The 18,836-nt window shown below is 44.3% G+C and overlaps 1 protein-coding gene across 3 annotated transcripts; it reads right to left on the bottom strand.

The window, feature by feature from the left end:
* Positions 1-2,113: 2,113 nt before the first annotated feature.
* On the bottom strand, positions 2,114-6,364 carry LOC129587984 (uncharacterized). Of its 3 annotated transcripts, none has more exons than XM_055481972.1 (3): positions 6,164-6,364; positions 4,814-5,744; positions 2,114-3,649 (listed from the first exon to the last, which is right to left on the bottom strand). In XM_055481972.1, the coding sequence occupies exons 2-3, from the start codon at positions 5,697-5,699 to the stop codon at positions 3,153-3,155; spliced, it is 1,383 nt and encodes a 460-aa protein (XP_055337947.1). In that variant the 5' UTR covers positions 5,700-5,744; positions 6,164-6,364; the 3' UTR covers positions 2,114-3,152. The 3 variants fall into 3 exon arrangements, with proteins under 3 accessions (XP_055337947.1, XP_055337948.1, XP_055337949.1); XM_055481973.1 differs by having other exon boundaries at positions 6,232-6,361; XM_055481974.1 differs by lacking the exon at positions 6,164-6,364 and adding an exon at positions 5,821-6,151.
* Positions 6,365-18,836: the final 12,472 nt, after the last annotated feature.

Genomic DNA, 18,836 nt, shown 5'->3' with positions numbered 1-18,836 from the left:
ATACACTTTCTGACTGGCGGATGATAGATGCGCTTGCAACAAAGTTTGGATAACTGGACGAAATGGCGTATTGTGAGCATTAAGTACACGAGCGTTTTCTGCAATAAAGCACATCGTTAATAACAGTGAACAACTAGATAACATAAGAATGAAAACGATACTTTATCCGGCGATTACGGCACTTGCGAGGAGCGGCAAGAACGTCAAAGAATTCAACCATATTGAACGGAAATTCCTCTCGAAGCCGATTTGCAGACGGTAGAAGTTCGAAAACCGCTCGATATTGCCACGGGACAACGCATCTGCTGTAGCATTGCTCTTCCCCGGTAAATAGACAATACGTAGATGAAAATTATATCGCGCTGCCTCAAAATGTAATGCTCTAATTAATGCCATGACCCCGGGATGCTTGGAAGAGAACTTGCTCCAAACTGCCGCTACAGCTTGGTTGTCACAGAAGAACGTCAACCGCTTGCTGTGCCAGTGTGTGCCCCATAATCTACACGCATAAAGAATTGGCAGCATCTCCAACCAGGTGATATGCGGATGCAGAATCATAAGGTCAGGAGGCCAAGTTAACTGGAACCATCTGTTACCGAAACATCCGCCGCACCCAGTGTGAGACGCATCCGTATACAAGCTAAAATTGTCTGCGTTTGTCCAGTCTGGCTCGATAAAAGAAGCAGTACCGTTCCACAGTGGCAAAAATTTAATCCACCACTCCAAATCAGCTCGAAATTCAGAATTTAAATGAACCGACTGATGTAAGAGGCGGACTGAATTGGCACAATCGATCATCCGTCGTAAGAAAATCCGACCGGCTGGAATGCATTTCGTAGCAAAACTGAGCTTGCCGATTAGACTGAGAAGGTCACGCTTAGAAGCTGACTGTCTGGTGGAGAACACCGTGAACTCATCGATTAAATCTTGAAGTTTTCCGGGTGGGAGCGAGATGGTTTGATCAACGGAGTCCAGGACGACACCGAGAAAGGTCAATTTTGTTGAGGGTCCTTCCGTCTTATCAGGCGCTAACGGAATTCCTAGATCTAAACACAGCAGCGTCATAAGCTCAATAGCTAACTGGCAAAGAATAGAACCGAATGGACCGGCGAAGAAGAAATCATCCATATAGTGCAGAACATCCCGAAAATGACACACGTTTCGAATTATCCATTCCAAAAAACATGCCATTCTATCGAAAATGGCGGGCGAAGAGCGGCAACCAAAAGGTAATACCACATCAAAATAAAACGGTCATCGAAACAATACCCGAGAAGGTGCCAATCTTCCGGCCTGACAGGTATGAGGCGGAAGGCGTGCTTCAAGTCCATTTTGGCCATAATGGCGCCGGCACCTAGCTTGATAATAATACGGATTGCGTCATCGACAGAACAGAATCGCATGGTGTACGTTTTCTTGCAAATATAGTCATTTACGGAGCTACCGAAAGGCCGGGAGAGGTCCATAATCAAGCGTGCTCCTCCAGTTTTCTTCGGTCTGACTCCTAGAGACGAACTGACGAAGAATTTAAAAGGCGGGGATGCGAACGGCCCCAACGTGTGCTTCAGTTCAATCTCTTTGGCAATGTAACGACGCACTATATCTGGATACTGTCGAGCAGTGAGCGCATTGGCAGTAGACCGAACTAAACTTGGACCGGTGTAGCCAATAGAAAACCCATTCAGCAAACCTGCAATAAAGTGATACACAGCGCCACGATTCGGGTACTCACGTAGGTAACGAAGAAATTTGTAGGGCCGAAGAGGAGTGAACGGATTAGTTGGTAGACGAGGTTGAAGATGAGTGGAAAGGTCGGGTATGGGAAGCGTCGAAGCATTCGTCGCAGATGTGCAGACGACGACCGGGGCACGGGTTGAGTATCGTCCCGCGTTGTAGTCCCGGCAGACTGCAACGCGGGGTGGACGAAAGGGCTGATTCACACGTTGTGTAGCGCTCTGGTCACGTGGCTGGGTGATGGGAACGGGAGCGGGACGCTGAGCGGAAGTAGATGCTTCAGACGGGTTACGACGCTGGGGGCACCAGTTCGCGTAGTGATCAGGGCTACGGCACAGATAGCAGCCATATGGTGGTTTCGCTGAAACCGACGGCGGTGGCGATCGGATATCTTTTTGTAAAGGAGGACCCGTGGAGTTCAATGGGATAGTGCGCATGACCTCGGCAATAACAGAAGAATCTTCGATGAACCACGCGTTGTCAGAAATGTCACGGTTACTCATCTTATCACGAAACCTTCGATCATATTCCAGCCAGATTAACAGAGGACGAGATAGTGATAAACCACGGATAATGTCGATGTATGCAAACAGCGCCAGAGCCAGACCGGGATGAAAATAAACGCGGTAACGAGCAAAAAGTAAAAAGGCATCCAGCCATGAGTTAAAGGAGTCGATCTTCCGGCGGTTAGACACAGCAGCAGTGGGAATTAATTTGCCGTCGTTATCAGGCACATACGAGGGCTGATCGGAAACTGATTCGACTCCTCTGTTAATCGGTAGAAGTTTATGCAAATTGACGAAGCCATGCCGATCGGACAGTAACTTTAATGTAGGATTATCAAGTGTGGGTAAACACAAGTTAGACGGTGGTTTAAGTGACATACTAGGCTCCGAAACGGAAAGGTCAATCAGCGGTGGAGTGGTAAGTGAAGGTGGAGAACCAGTGGGGGCGGGCGGTTGGGGTTGCTGGACTGCTAAAGCAGCCAGTTGCGTTTGCAGTTGAGAAACTGTATGCTGAAGGGCAACTAAATCGATGGAATCTGTTGATTGTTGCTCTGACTTCTTAGCAATCCCCCCGTCTGCGTTTTCTGTGTGCAACGGGCGCGTCCGACCGAGGTTTCGGAGCCATTTTTTAGCGAAAATTGGGAAACTAATAGTTAAAACTGGATCGAACACAACTGAGTTCCTTCTAATAATTTGTTCACGTCATTACTGGATGACGTGACTATGTTGCCAGGGACAAACAAACTCGCCCGGCGTTAACGGTATTTAACGCCTTAAGCGTTAAATAGCATTAAGAAAATATTTTAGAAGAAAATGATAATAAAAAAATATAAAACGGATGGTGAATATATAAATGAAAATTCAAAGATAAGCTCAAAGGAAATTAAAAGTAATTTAGTAACATCAAAACGGTCATTTATCAAACGATTTGACAAGCTCGGCCAATTCCACACTGGACGTCCCGCTCTCCGTCATGGCCTCCTTAATCTGCTCCCGGACTTCCTGTGCCCGTTGATGGAACTTCCCCGCCCCTTTCTCCTCGAACTCCCCGACCTCCCGCAGCGCGCCGGCGATCTCGTCGGCCGGAAGTAGGCGTTGCGGTTTGTAGCCGGTGCCTCGGAGGCGGACGCCGACGCCGGCTTCCTCGATGGCCGTCCCAATGAGCAGCTGGTCGGCCAGCATGGGGAAGGAGACGATGGGGACGCCGTGGCTGAGGGCCTCCAGCGTCCCGTTCCAGCCGGAATGGCTGAGGATGACCGCCATCGCCGGGGCGGCCAGCACGCGCTTCTGTGGCACCCACGGCAGGATCAACATGTCCGGGTGCTTAACTACTTCCGGGGGTAGGTGCGCTTCGTTGCCGGCGCGCAGCGACCACAGAACCGGCTTTTTCAGGGACACCAGCGCTTTTCCTAAAAAAAAACGGAAAATACATAAAACAATTAGCCCCCTATATGTTCGCAATAATTCGAAACCTATGCATAACGAAAATGAACGGATTGGTCAATTAATGTAAGCAATAATACAACAATAAAAATCCTTTTAAAAATAAATTTATTGCAAGCATCCATATCTGCACGCAGTGGTAAAAGCATTTAAAAAATAAAAGCACATTCGGAAAATATATTTACAATATTATTATACATGGAATATGAAAAAAATTAATGTATTCAAAATAAATACAAAAATACTCGTATTTCAGTTAATTGCTGTACGCAACTGCAGATACCTTCGTGTTCAAATTACTACCCATAGATCATTATATAAAAAAGGGTTTTTAACGATAAGTAACTACGTAGTATATAAAAATGCAAAATAAAAATAATCATCGATGTACACAATCTGAATAAAAAGGTATGCAACATATATAAAAACGTATATATGTAAATTTATATGTATATGTAGAAGTGTACAATGGAAGTCAAAATTCTCTTACATTCGGTCCGGGACCGAATGACCAATAAAACTAAATGGCCAGGACCACATGACCAGTTAACTGAAAACGCGCAAGAATACGAACACTTGTTCCTGGCGTATTTCCCAACGAAAACCAGCAAGCGATATCTCAAACGAAAGACAAAAAAATTTCAAGAATTTTGATACCAAACGGGTCATCCTTTATGGGATCTAAGAGAAAATCGAGCCATTTTAGTTTGTCGTAGACAAAGCACACGATTTCTGTGTGAAAACTGAAACCAAACCGCGGATGCAAATCCTGTGCTATGTCTACGAGAAACTTTAGATGCCTCGATTATCTCTTAGATCTCATAAAGAACAACTTGTTTGGTATCTAAATTCTTGAAATTTTTTTCTCATTCGTTTGATATATTGGTCAATGGTTTTCGTTGGGAAATGCGCAAGGTGCAAGTGTAAATGTCAGCAGGCCAATGGCCAGTCAAAAATTTAGCTGTTTAAGTACAGAAAAGTGCTTGGTTGCGCGCGTTGTGTGATTACATAAGTGTAAGACAATTTTGGCGTCCACTGTACATAAAAAATACGTACATAACACGTATATAATAATAGGTAATAAAAATGCAATATAATAACACGTATATAATATTTGCGTTAAAGGTTACCGATCTCCGATAACTGCTCGGCAGCCGGCACCATGAAATCGATGGACCCGAACGACACATAAACCACCGACCGCGCCTCCTTCGTCGCCAGCCACTGCTCCGCCTTGGAGTCCGCCTCCGACGTGTCCTCGGGGATGAACGGCCCCAGACAGTACACCGGCACCCGCGCCATATCCGGTCGCTCCCGGTTCATCTTCCCCACCTCCTCCCGTTCCATCGCTCGGAAGGAGTTGCAGATGATCCCGTCGACTTCCGGGAGATGCCGGGAAATCTGCAGGAACATCTCCTTGGCGCCGGCCATCTGCCCGGCCAACGGCTGCCCCGGCGCCGGCGGAAACTCGTGGAAATGCTGGTGCTCTTCCGGACTGACCACCCGGGTGTCCGGGGTGAACAGGAGGAACCAGCGCACCAGACTGATGGGCGACGACTGGAAGAAGTAGTAGCGGACGCCCGGGAGGCGGTGCCGCATCACCGGACCAGTGAGGAACATGTCGAAGATGATGACCTCCGGACGCCGGAGGGTCTCCCCGTTGGATAATTTGATCAAGGAGTCTCCGGAAGCGGCGCCGGCGGAGACTTCCTTCATGAAGTCCTCGACGGCCGGGGTGATGACGTGGTTCATGGTGTGGAAGGCGCCGACCAGGTCGTCGTGCCCGAGGTCCTCGTGGAGACGGTCCTCGATGGGCAGGAGGCGGACGCCCTCGTCGGGGGTGACGGCGCGGAATTCGGCCTGCGCCAGTTGGTCGGCTTTGTGGCGGGACACGGCGAAGGTGATGGAGTGGTGGTGGTGGGCGGCGAGTTTGCGGGATAAGAGGAGGAGGGGCATCAGGTGGCCGTAGGCGGGGCCGTTAACCACCAGGATGTGCTTCCCACCGGGAGGGGCCATCTCCGTTGCGGGTGGCGAGAAAGTATGAAAAAGTCCGTTGCGATACTGTTCAGAACGAAAACCGCTGCATTACTGGCAGGTGGTACTATACTTCAAAGTTTTTCGCATTCCGGACACTTACGTAATAATTATATGGATTCGCGTACCGGCCAACAGGGACACGGTATTATCCGCACATGGAAAAAACTTGTCAGAAAATAACTATGTGACAGCTGTTGTATGCAAGCTTGTGAACGAGATTAATAAAAAATTATCAAGTTTTTCTAATGGGGAACAACGCAGAAAACACCCTGCCTCAGGTGGCCGGTGCGGAAATCCGTATTGTAAAAGTGTCCGAAACCCGAGAAACGTTGAAGTATGCTAAAGAAACGCGATCAAACAACTGCGAATTACATGGACATATGGCAATTGGTTTTTGCCATTGTACTGAGGAAACAAACTCTTGTCTCCGACTTGTTACTCACAGATAGATCACCGGTGTCTAAAGATTCTGGTTCACACTGCGCAACGCAGAATGCAATTGCGTTGGTACCTGTTGCGTATAATCTATGTTTACACGGAGTAAAAATCCGAAGAACCTCGTGCAAGGTAAAGCACAATACGGATGAAGTGCAACACACACACGTTCTAGGACATGAATTATGTTGTTGACGCGCCGTTGATTTGGCTAGACACGTTAATACCCCATGCGTGGCTGCCGTGTTTTATACTGGAGTCGGGCCGGTGCGTGTTTGTTTGTCGGTTGATGGCACAAAGTCGACACTTTATCTCTGATTCTCTACTGGCATGCTTGTTGTGCAATATGGCACCTCTGCACCGGTAATATTAATTAAACGACACCCGGTAACCGGTTATTGTATGTTCACTGAGTGTCAGATGAAAGAGTGGGTCACCTACATCGCGGCTACGAAACACCTACGCAGGCAAGCAACCGGTCGCTGGCGCCGTAACGGTCGCAGTATTGTACGAAATACAGATGCACATGACCTTAAACCTACTGTCTTTATTCAGTATGTTTAACAAACTGCCTCTACCGTTAAGGGATTTGGCCCGGTACATAGCACAAAATTCGTGTACATCCACGGGAACTTTCGCTGTCGCGCTCTCCCAAACACTTTTTTGCATTGTTTTACGATATTTTGTAGCCAAAAGAATTGTGTACGTAGGTGTGAAATCCGTTTGCGCGCGCAACATCCGGTTCGGGAGTTATGGCTCTTAAAAAATTCCAAAAAATTTAAATGAATTCAGGTGTACCAAAAGTCTCATTATGGACCGATCCCTTTCAAATTTTGCACGTAAATGCACATAGCAATGAAGATCGTTCTTACACGGATCCAGACTTCCACGATTTTTTTCGAATTTTAAAATAAATTTTAAAATTTTTGAAATTCATTTTAAAATTTGAAAACATGCTAGGACAGTGGATCGGTGTAAGAACGATCTTCATGGTTATGCGCATTACGTGCAAAATTTGAAGGACATCGGTCCATAATGAGACTTTTGGTACACTGGAATGCATTTAAAGTTTTTAGAATTTTGTTACCCTAATAACTCCGCAACCAAATGTTGCGCGCGCAAACGGATTTCACACCTACGTATACAATTCTTTTGGCTACAAAATATCATAAAACAATGCAAAAAAATGTTTGGGAGAGCGCGACAGCGAAAGTTCCCGTGGATGTACATGAATCTGGTGCTATGTACCGGGCCAAATCCCTTAAACCGCATTAAGGGAAGTGGCCCGGTACATTGTACCAAATTCGTGTACTTGCTCAAATATTTTCACTTTCGCGCACTCCCATACACAATTTCGTTTTGGTTTATGACATTCTGACTTCTGTAGCCAGAGGATTAGAAAACACTGGCGTGAAAACCGTTTGTGCGCGCAACATCCGGTTCGGGAGTTATGGCTGTTAGAAAATTCCAAAAAGTTAAAATTCATTCCGGTGTACGAAAAGTCTCAATATGGACCGATCTCCTTCAGATTTTGCACGAAATGCATATACCCATGAAGATCGTTTTTACACCGATCCAGACTAATTCCATGATTTTTTTTTCAAATTTAAAAGGAATTTTGAAGTTTTTGAAACTTATTTTAAAAATTGAAAAACATGCTAGAACAGTGAACCGGTGTAAAAACGTTCTTCGTGGGTATGTGCATTTACTTGCAAAATCTGAAGGGGATCGGTCCATATTGAGACTTTTGGTACACCGGAATGAATTTTAACTTTTTGGAATTTTCTAACTGCTATAACTCCCGAACCGGATGTTGCGCGCACAAACGGTTTTTACACCAGTGTATACAAATCTTCCGGCTACAGAATGTCATAAATCAAGATAAAAAAGGATGTGGTAGTGCCAGAAAGTGATAGATTTCGGGCTTGTACACGATTTTGGTACCATGTACTGGGCCACTTCCCTTAAACCAACCTTGCTATTGTACTGTACAGTATACGGCTCGCTGAGGCTACTTGTCGTCAGGCTCGTTTATGACCCTTTTACGAGAATTAAACACAGGACACGGTGTTTCATCACTGGGAATGTAATATATTATCATTAGAGATACCGAGTCACTGTTTGTACAATCATCGCCGCACTAGGCGGATAATAAACGAATTTTCTTACTTAATAATTAATAATATTTTAATGGTTTTTAGATTAATAACATTTGACGAGTACTGTATTAACGAAGCAATTTTACGCCAGCAACGAGTACATACAAATGTGGATCTGTAGTTGCCTGCACTGTATTGCAACAGCAGCCGGTTAAGCTGCTGTTCTAGTGGGATGGTTTATCCACCGTACCACGATGTAGCGGCTGTTAAGGCTAACTAATAATCAAAAGGCTGGCACGGTCGGCAAGATGCTGACCGGAAGGAAGATGGCAATTACACAACTACTGTGTGGGAGATGAGACGATTCATCTGGAAGTGTTTACAAACAACAACGCAAGACATGGCAGTTATGGCAAGATTCTTATTAGCAAGTAAACTGGGCAAGAAGGCAAAAAGCAAGGTTAGCTAGCTGGCAAGAAGCAAATCCAAGAATGAATCTAGTGCGCAAAAGTAAAAGTCAAGAGCATCGAGATTGTAGCGGTAAAGCGTTAAGACAGTGAGATGCTGATTCACATGATCTTAATGAGGAAGACAAGGAACGAATGAACCAATAACTGATGTAGAAAAGCAATTAACAATCCCAACTGGCAGTACTACAATTTTCTATCGTTACATCCCGGACGGTAGCGATGAGATATACGTGTCTCATCAAGAAAGTAAAAATGAAAAAATTAGAGAATAACGCTGTTGTTAATACTGTACGGCGTGGTGGATCCTAAGTTTAATCTGCCACGCGAAGGTTAATTTTCAAGCAGACGATCGGGATTCTGCGATCGTTTTCCGGTATGGTGCTCAGTGAGTGCGCCGGTCGGAATCGTGCATACGGTTCATTCGCTGACGGAGCTGGTCCAATTCCTGTCGTAGGTCATAGATTTCCTTATCTTTGTCCCGGACGGTAGGTGAATGATACTGGTTAATTTCTTCGTCGGTATATCCTTCAACGCCAAATGCTGTCATAATTGAAGCACCATCGCGGTTAATATGCTTTCCAACGGCAACTTCGGGTAATTCCACAAACGGCAACGTCTGGTCTCCGTTATCACCAATTGCATAGAACAGGTGGTCATCTTCGAGTAACTGTGCTCTAATCTTTGCGGCACGACTTTCGGCGGTGTAGCTGCCGTCCCATTTGATCTTACCACGGTAAAAGGGAAAGTCGGTGGTGAAGAAGCGGTACGGGTTGAAGTAGCGCGGGTATTGTTCAACTTGCTCGAATCCATGACTTTGTGGGGTTTTAATGTAGCGGTACACGAATCCACATCGGTGCTCGTATCGCCATGTTCCATCGTCTCCGGGATAGCGGATCCACGGTGATAGCGCAAATCTGTCGAAGCGCCAGGACTGGAAATAATGTGGGCTTAAAACACTGCTCATGGGAACAGGAAAAGAGGAGAATTTGTCTTCATCGGCATGGTCAACATTGAGACGAAGGCGCTCCAGGAAGGTGTATGTGTTGCATAACACCTGGTTCTGTGCGATTTTAATGTCACGTTCATACGGATCTGCTGTGCCTTTGATGATGTTCGATCCATTCCCAATGGCTGTATTGATGTTTTCCATATGTGCGCGGTAGTCATGATGCGGAGTTTTAATTTTGAATCCAATGAAAGGATTTCTGCCTTGTCGTCGAACGTGGTGAGCTTCTTGGCGCGGTCCAGGGTTAACGCACTGGATCTGGTCATCTGGGGGATCTTGTGGGCTTTGTTCGCGCTGTCGGCGTTGTCGAGGCATAGCGTTCTGATAATTTCCGCGACTTCCTCTTCGTGATCCACGGCCACGGTAGCCAGTATACTGAAGGCTCTGGCCGGTGTACTGTAGTTCATCTGCATCTTCAGGTGTGTCCAGGAGCGGTGCACGCGTCGTTGCCAACTGGATGTCTGCCGGTTTACGTAGAGCGGCAGCGTAGTCGGGCTGCACGTTAATCTTGTCCGATGGTGCTGCGCTAGTTGTCGGAGCGGGTTGCTGCTGCGGACTGTTGCTGTCGGCTTGCGCTGCGTTAGTTTCCTCCATAGGAATATCCATTTCTGCATTTGCATCTACGATGCGGTTAATTTGGTAAATCTGCAGTGTACAGAGAGCTAGCGCATCCAACGAGTATAATTTATTTGTACACTTTTGACGTAAGCAGATTACTTTGCGCTAGCATGCGCTAGATTACTAAGCGCTAGTTGCATCTAAAATGCGGTTAATGTTAAATCTGCAAGTGTACATAGGGCTAGCGCGTCCAACGAGTATAATGTATTTGAACACTTTTAACGTGAGCAGATTACTTAGCGCTAGCGTTATGAGTGTGCCGGGATCTTAATTTTTGGACGTAGTCGTTTCGACTATTCTGTACATCAGCGTCGTACTGTCTATAAGATTTTAATTTTGAAATGTGTACTGTATCCGTTGATCTTCGCTTTGACGTTGGGTGATCGTATTTAATCTGCACATTGCCGTTCTCTAATATTTGTGTGATAATGTACGTCCCTTTATATTTGTTTGTTAATTTCTCAGTACGACCAACTTCTCGTACTTCATCTTTAATGTAAACCGAATCGCCAACTTTAAAAGAAATATCCACTTTCTTTTGGTCATAATTTTGACTGTTCTTCTCATGAGTAATATCCGTTAGTACTTTCGAAAATTCCAACGCGTGTTGCCATTTTTGTCGCATATCCTCTATGTACTGTTTAATAGTAATTTCGGTAGAGGTTGCTGATGTAAAATTTTTATATACAGTATCAATCGGTAATCTCGATTCAACACCAAAGAGTAGATAATGTGGAGTTTGCTGCGTAGTTGAATGTTTAGTATTATTATACGCATAGGTAATATATGGTAAATAATGTGCCCAATTGTTCTGTTCGGCATTAATATACATAGTTAGTTTTTCTGCTAAGAACCTCATAAAACGCTCAGCTAATGTATTGGACTGCGGATGAAATGCAGTAGTGTACTGGTGGTCAATCTGCATAATTTCGTTAATTTTTTGAATAATATGACTTGTGTATGCGACTCCTCGATCTGAAGTAATATGTAGCGGTGGTCCATATGGTGATATGATGTTAACTAAAAATTGGGCGGTTTCGTCTTTACCGGTTGACTGTACGGTTTTTGTGACTACGAAACGTGATACATTTTCCACTGCTACTATAATGTACTTGTGACCTTCGGGCGATGCGTGGAACGGACCTACGTGGTCGAGCGACCAAGACTCTAAAAGTCCGAACTGCTTAATTTGTTGCAAATAACCACTAGGTGGAATGTTTATGCTGTGCCGCTGCTGGCACGCTGTGCACGCATCACAATAATTTTTCACGTAGTGCAGCATACGAGGCCAGTAAAAGCGGGATGACACTGTATTCCATGTGCGGGCAAACCCAACATGAGCCGAAACCGGGGAGTCATGGCACTCGTACAGTATCTCTGCACGCATACTGTTAGGGACACAAATCAAAAAATGTTGTCGCCCTTTGCGATATCTTGGCTTGTGCAACACGTCGTGTACTATGCGGAAGTTGTCGGCTAATTTCTGTAGACGCTTAGGAGCTTTACTGTACTCTGTAGTATCCGAAAGAAGTAACTTTATTTTCGAAATAAATTCGTCTGTTGATTGTTCAGATTTTAATCTAGTATGTACCGGGTCGGACTGTATACTGCACAGTGGTATGTCGCAATCGTCACTGTCGTCTGCTGATTCTTGGGGATTGCGGCTAAGCAGGTCGGCGTCTTGGTGGAGACGTCCCTTGCGATACTGTATCTTAAAATCATATTCCTGTAGAAGTAGTGACCATCTATTTAATCTTCCTTGAGGTTCTTTTAGGTTAAGCAGGTACTGTAGAGCTGAATGGTCTGATATTACTACGAAGTGCTTGCCTGCTAAATAATGTTTGAATTTTTTAATGGCAAAGACAAATGCATATAACTCTTTTTCAGAAACTGGATAATTTGCCTGATGTTTATCTAACATCTTAGACGCATATGCGACGGTGTGCCAACCGTCTGTATGCTCTTGTTCTAATATAGCACCAACGCCGACGCCAGAAGCGTCCGTTTTAATTTGTGTATTTAATTTATGGTCAAACGGCTTTAAAACTGGAGCATGGCTCAAACATTCTTTTAACTGGTCAGATGCTTGTTGTTCTTTTTGTGTCCATGTAAAAGAAACATTCTTCCGTGTAAGATGTAGAAGTGGTGCGGATAATGTAGAGAAATTGTCGATGAACTGACGATAGTAACTCAGTGCACCTATAAACGATTTAATCTTTTTCGGGGATTTCGGTGTTGGAAATGCGGAAATAGCGCTGATTTTAGCTGGATCCGGTTGTATGCCGGTACTACTGATAATATGCCCTAAGAACTTAATCTGTGGGAAACCGATCTCGCATTTTGTAGGGCAGATTGTGAAACCTGCTGTGCTTACAGCGCCCAATACCTTTTCTAACAGTTCGCAATGTTCGGCAAAAGTTGCTCCGCCTACTAAAACATCATCAATGTAACAGATGACTCCGTGCCATTTTAGATGGCTTAGTATAGAGTCCATGGCTCTTTGGAAGGTGGCGGGTCCACCGCACAATCCCAAAGGCATTCTTAAAAACTCAAATTGACCGTCCATGGTCACGAAGGATGTTTTTGGTATATCCTTCGGGGCCATTCTAATTTGCCAAAAACCCGAATTAAAATCTAGACTTGAAAAATATTTAGAATTTCCAAAGCACGATATTGCGTCATCAATTCTTGGAAGAGGCCATAAAGGTCTGCTAGTCACAGCATTTAAACCACGCAAGTCACAACAGAATCTGGGCGGCTTCGCTGACCTTTTACGTTTTACAAGTAACACTGGGCATACCCAAGGAGATGTGGATGGGCGAATGACGTTCTGATCTAACATTTCCTGTACTTGCGCGTTAATTTGTATTCTTTGTGCATAGGACACGCGGTAAGGAAGTTTTTTCACAGGCTGATTGTTTCCTGTGTCGATCTCGTGCATAATGTTGCCGCAATCACCGAGCGGCCTGTCCTTACAAGGAAACACTTTTTGATATTTCACAAATAATCTGACTAATATATTTCGCTCTTCCGTAGATAATCCTGAATAAAACTTCATTGTTTTAATGTGTTCCATCAGCTCATCTTTATCTATGCCAGTAAATTCTGACGATTCTAATTTTGTAATCGGCACCCCTGCTACTGCATCTACAGGTTCCATATAACCAATAAGTACACCTCGTTTGCGTTTAATATCTTTATCAGAAAAGTTAGTTATTAGAATATTAATTTTTCCGTTCTCTGAGTGTACTACACTGTTTGGAACTGCTACGAGATGACTATGTAGTAGTAATTTATTTCCCAATACGAGTACGTCTCCGTTGTAAATGTCAGGCGCTGAAAGTGTCAATATCGTACCGTGCTTTGCTGGAAACACTGTGGTAGCTGCTAATTTTATGCCGGCTCGATCCCATGTGATGTCCGGCACTGGTTCGGGTGAGCAAGGCATTTCCGTGTCCAGCGGTGGCGGCCATGGTGGCACGCGAGGCAGTGCCGGTGAATCTGACCTTTCGTGCGCACCGGTGTGCGAGTCCGTCGCAGTAGATTGCAGCGGAGCTGCATGCGAATGCGCGGACTGGGAGGTGCAAACTGTCTTCTCAGCCGACGGGCTTGAAGCAATGTCAGAGTGCACTGGGGGCATGATGTGCGCCGGTGGCACGACAGGAGTGAGTGCCAGTGGCAATGGGGAAGGGACGGGCGCCGGTGGCGGTGTGGGAGAGTCAGTACTGTGTATTGTACTCGTATTTTCGACATGCTCATCCGCAAACAACGATAATGGTGTATTGGTTGCGGTAGACATGTTCAATACAGATACTTCACGAGGTACTGTATGTATGTCCGAGCTGATGCTATCACTTTCGGCATCCTTTTCTGTAATAGAATTATTGTGTAAGCGGTGACGGTGTGCTTTCTTAAGGTGCTGGTGGTATTGTTGTACGAAGTTTGTACGCGGTATAAAAGTGTCCGCGAACATCATGTCCTATACATCGGAAACTACACGTTCTCGACTGAGTAATTTGTTGACTCTGTGTTTTGCATCCTCGACTCCGAAGTATAATTTTCCAGTGTAGCTGTTTATCCACAGATTGTGCTCTTTAAGAAAATCGTTACCGAGGATAATGTTTTCGTATGGCAAGTCGCACACAATGAATATATAATGTTGTAGTGCACGATGTTCGAATGTAATAGTAATTTCACTGAAGTACGTGTTCTTAGCTTGAAACTTTTCAGAAATGGTAGCGGTAATTTAGGAGCATCTTTATGAAAAGGTCGAAAATCTAAATTGAGCTGCACTGCTAGAACTTCCGATATTATGCTGCAACCTGCACCTGTGTCTATTAAAACAGGTAGTTTTTTAAAATTAATATTTAGTTCGACGTAGACGGGGCTTACTGTTTGTGGCATGCTGAAGTTTGCATAAGGGCTTGACTGACTAGGTAATATCTTTATCGAATCTCTATGCATTTGGACATTGTACGTGTTAATTTCGGATTCCTTAAGTACAAACGGAGGATCATACTGGTGACCATACGGACCTCCTTTACCGCAAGGTCTCATTCTTTCCCTCGTCAGTACGCCAGTACGCGTTACCTTTTTTCGCGAGATTGTACTTTATGTAATCGTCGTACTTCTCTTGTACTCGTGCTTTAATGTCTGCTGGGCACACTCGTGCGACTTTATACCGATCATCAGGATGCGAATCCTCACACTCTTTGTAAGAATGGGTAAAATCTACACAACGTGGACAAAATAATTTCCCATTCTGAAGCCGGTAGCTGTCAAAGTCTATGTACTTTCTATCTATTCGTTTGTAATCCTGACCTGAGCTGCGTTTACTATCATCTCGTGAATGGCTGCGGTCTGAGCGGTCTTTTGACCGGAAGCGGTCACTGCGATCACTAGAGCTGAAGCGGCCGCTGCGTTCTTGCGCGCGCGGCGCCGGTGACCGGTAACGATCTGGCTTGGGCTGTCTACGGAATTCGCTAGACTGCGACTGATTGCGGTAGTCTGCGCTGGTATACCAATTGCGGCTGCGAGATCAATCTTGATAATATCGGTCTGTACGGTACTCATCACGGCTGCGTGATCTATGGCTGGATTCACGCTGACTTCTATCTATCCGATTTTCTATTAAAGCGCCGCCCAAAACGACCGGTTTCTTAGCAGTACGCGTGAACGCGGCGCGCTCTTCTAGATAGATTCCTATATAGGCAGCGAAATTGCGTTCACGTTGACACCTTTGAATAGGTGCCATAAAAGTTGTTGTTTAGGCGCTTGCAATAGGTGGCCGTGTCTGCGTGAACACGTGCCGCCTAACTACCTAAATAACGAAAACGCGGAATTAAACGGAAGAAAAATTAGTTAAACGATAAATTTTACAAGTTTATGAAAATCAAGTACTTAGTATTCAGGATATTAGTGGTATAAAATATTGTACAAATACAGTATTTGTACAATATTTATACCACTAATGTAACATTTACCATTGTTTTAACATTGCTAACTTGCTGTACTCAGTGCTATGGAAATTCCGAAATTGTACTTACTGCAATTGTATGTATAATACTTGTACTATCAGTTTTTCTTAGTTTGTTTTGCAATATCAGCTACCAGGCTACCAATAAATATAATATTTTGTAATACTAAATAGGCAAAAATTAATTTTTTAGCAATCATATTTTTGAGGTCTGAAAAGTGAAAACCAGATGCATTCCATCCTGTTGGGCTTATTTAAAACTCGGCTTGCCATGCGCTAATATCGGCTTGCCATAATGCAGTGCTCCACCACCCTAGGGTGGTAGTTTTCTACCGTCGCTGTGGGCGGGTTCCTATATCGCTACTTGCCACTACCGTAGGCGGTCGCCAGTTGCCGACACACAGGGCGGGTGCCGCTGTCACCGTTCTGCTGTTATTATACGCTTTTAGCTTTTGTTAGCGACGCTCGCTTCTATGTATAGTCATATGTATAGTTATTTATATATATATATATATATATATATATATATATATATATATATATATATCTAATCTTATATACATAATCCGCGGTATCCACATTTCAGCAATTGTATCGAGAATAAATTGCGCGCACTATTTACATTATTTAATATAAAAAACATTTACATTATTTTCAGGTTGTTAGCACAGACTGCACAGTTATTTATTAACTGCAAATACAAACGCAGAAACGTACTTACCAGTACAGGCAGTACTGATATGGTCTTTCTTAAATTAAAATTTTCCCCAGTAAATAGTATATATTGGTTGTGCCAGCTGTAGACATGTCAGATAGTCAGATCAGCCAAATCAAAATATCTTTTAGGTCATTACATAATAATTGTGAGTGCATTCCATCAGAAATGCATACTCTTATTATGTCGTATACAGTACATCCGTACAAATAGGAACCTGAAGTGGTTCCTATTTGGGTTAACCATTGTCTCTACGGAGCAGAGTGAAAGGTACCTTCCGATAGCAAAACTGTGTTCACGCTGTATCCTGCTATCTACCAATTAACAGCTAGGTAATTAACGTTAGCATAGGTGTGCTGCGTGAACGCAATTTTGGGACCTAATGCAATTAGGCGGTTGTCCCCGGTTGAACTCAAATCCCGCTAAGCAATTAAGATAGATAGGTGTATGCGTGAATCCGGCCTATCTGTACGCTGGTAGCTATTTGAGCGGTCACGCGACGGGCGAAATTTATTTTCGGTAATATAGTTAACCTCAATGGGGTTTGTCTCAGTACCTGCGGCCGGACGATCCGCAATTGTTAATCTGGTCAAAATCGAACGGTACTCACTGACTGTATGTGTTTTTGATGTTGCCAAAAATATTTTGTACTCTGGCAAGTCAGCTAATGCACGCTGAATTTCAGCTACTTTGTATGTTTCAGGCATTAGCGGATCTATCTGCTGAAATAACAGTTCCATTTCATCAAGAAACGCATTAATATCTGCACCTTTCTTATACACCTTTTTTGACAATTCCATTCTCTTAGTCAACTCATAATCTTCAGGTAAAAATCGCTTAGTAAACTGTGCTTTCCATTCATCGTATGCTAAATGTGAGTTTTTCTGCCATAACGACTCAAACAAACGTCTAGGCATATCGCCTAAGTAGTTCGGTAGCATCTGTAATTTTCTACCTGCATCCCAGTTAAGCGCTGCAACAGCACGCTCAAACTGTTGAAAAAAATCTGTAATAATATAATCTGGCTTGTTGTTAAAAATTTCGATTTTAAAGTCCTTAGCCTGTAGTCTAGCACTGTTGTTATTCATCGTTAATGTGCGTAACAAATCTGTCAGATCAGCTGGTAGTTGTGCCGGGTCAGGAATACTGTTATGTACAGGCGCATTTAATGTATAAGTACTCGTAGTTCGGTGTGTACTGTTAATCTGCGTCCTATTCTCTGTGTGTGTTGCCGGTTCGTGTTTAATATCTGCCCTGTGGTCAATGCACATGTTAGGAGATTGGACTGTCTCTGCAGCCGGTTTAGTCTGCGCTGCACTCTTAAGGCAATCGGCTGCTACAATCAACGACAAGTTTAATAACTCGTCTGTATTGGTCCTGCCGGCCTGCCTCTGCTCAGACGTGTAGCACGTGTCGAGAGCGTGGCACAATTCTCTCATCCTCGCTCCGGCTGGGTGTGACTGGAACTTGTCCTGTATACTCTCTGGAAGAGTATACGGGAGCAGAGACTGTGAGCGGGGAATTATCTCTGTACTGTACCCCGGCTCAGTCCATCTGAACGCTGACGGCGGGTTCTTCTCTGGCTCTCTGGCCTCTCTGGGCTGATCGGGTGCAAGCTCAGGTTGCGCAGCTGAAGACGGCGCGTGAAACTGTGAATCTGAACGCGCTGTCGCGTATGAGCTGCGGGAGGGAGAATCTGTCTGTCTGACAAGGTGTGGTAGAGGTGAAGGATCCACTGTGGAGAAAGGGATTTTATGTGTTGTCATGTATTCGGCTAATGTTTTCACGAAGTGGCCTTTCTTCTTAGACTGGGCAATGTTTTGATCAAGACGCTTGCTGACTGCGAGCAGTTGAGCTTTTGTTAGAAAGCTCAGCTGGTCTGTCAAAGATTCTGGCTCGGATGCCATGGATCTACTGGAGCGATACTCTTAATGTTTGGGAAAGGAATCTACATTTCTCTCTTCCTTATGTTCGGTAATGTGGGAAAAGAACCATTTAGCTGGCGCCAGGCTAATGTAAGCTGCTCGTCCTCTAACATATACAGCACTTACACTGTGATACGCACAAAACGATATTGGGTGTGCCACGTGAGAAAGAAATAATATTTATGTAATTTACAAAAGAAATAATATTTATCATGCAAACCTATGTAATGTGTGTTTCGTTAATATCAATGACATGAGAAAGTTAAAACAATAATGAAGTTAGTAAGTGCAAAACGACAAGATCATCGGCTTCGATAACTTTAGCCGGCTTAGGTGGAAATATAAGTAATCAAATCCGACAAAATTGTAATT

This window comes from Paramacrobiotus metropolitanus, unplaced genomic scaffold, assembly GCF_019649055.1.
Source record: "Paramacrobiotus metropolitanus isolate TYO unplaced genomic scaffold, Prichtersi_v1.0 Parri_scaffold0000027, whole genome shotgun sequence".
Taxonomy (NCBI): domain Eukaryota; kingdom Metazoa; phylum Tardigrada; class Eutardigrada; order Parachela; family Macrobiotidae; genus Paramacrobiotus; species Paramacrobiotus metropolitanus.
The sequence above is the reverse complement of the archived record's forward strand: the minus strand, read 5'-3'. Positions and strand labels throughout refer to the sequence as shown.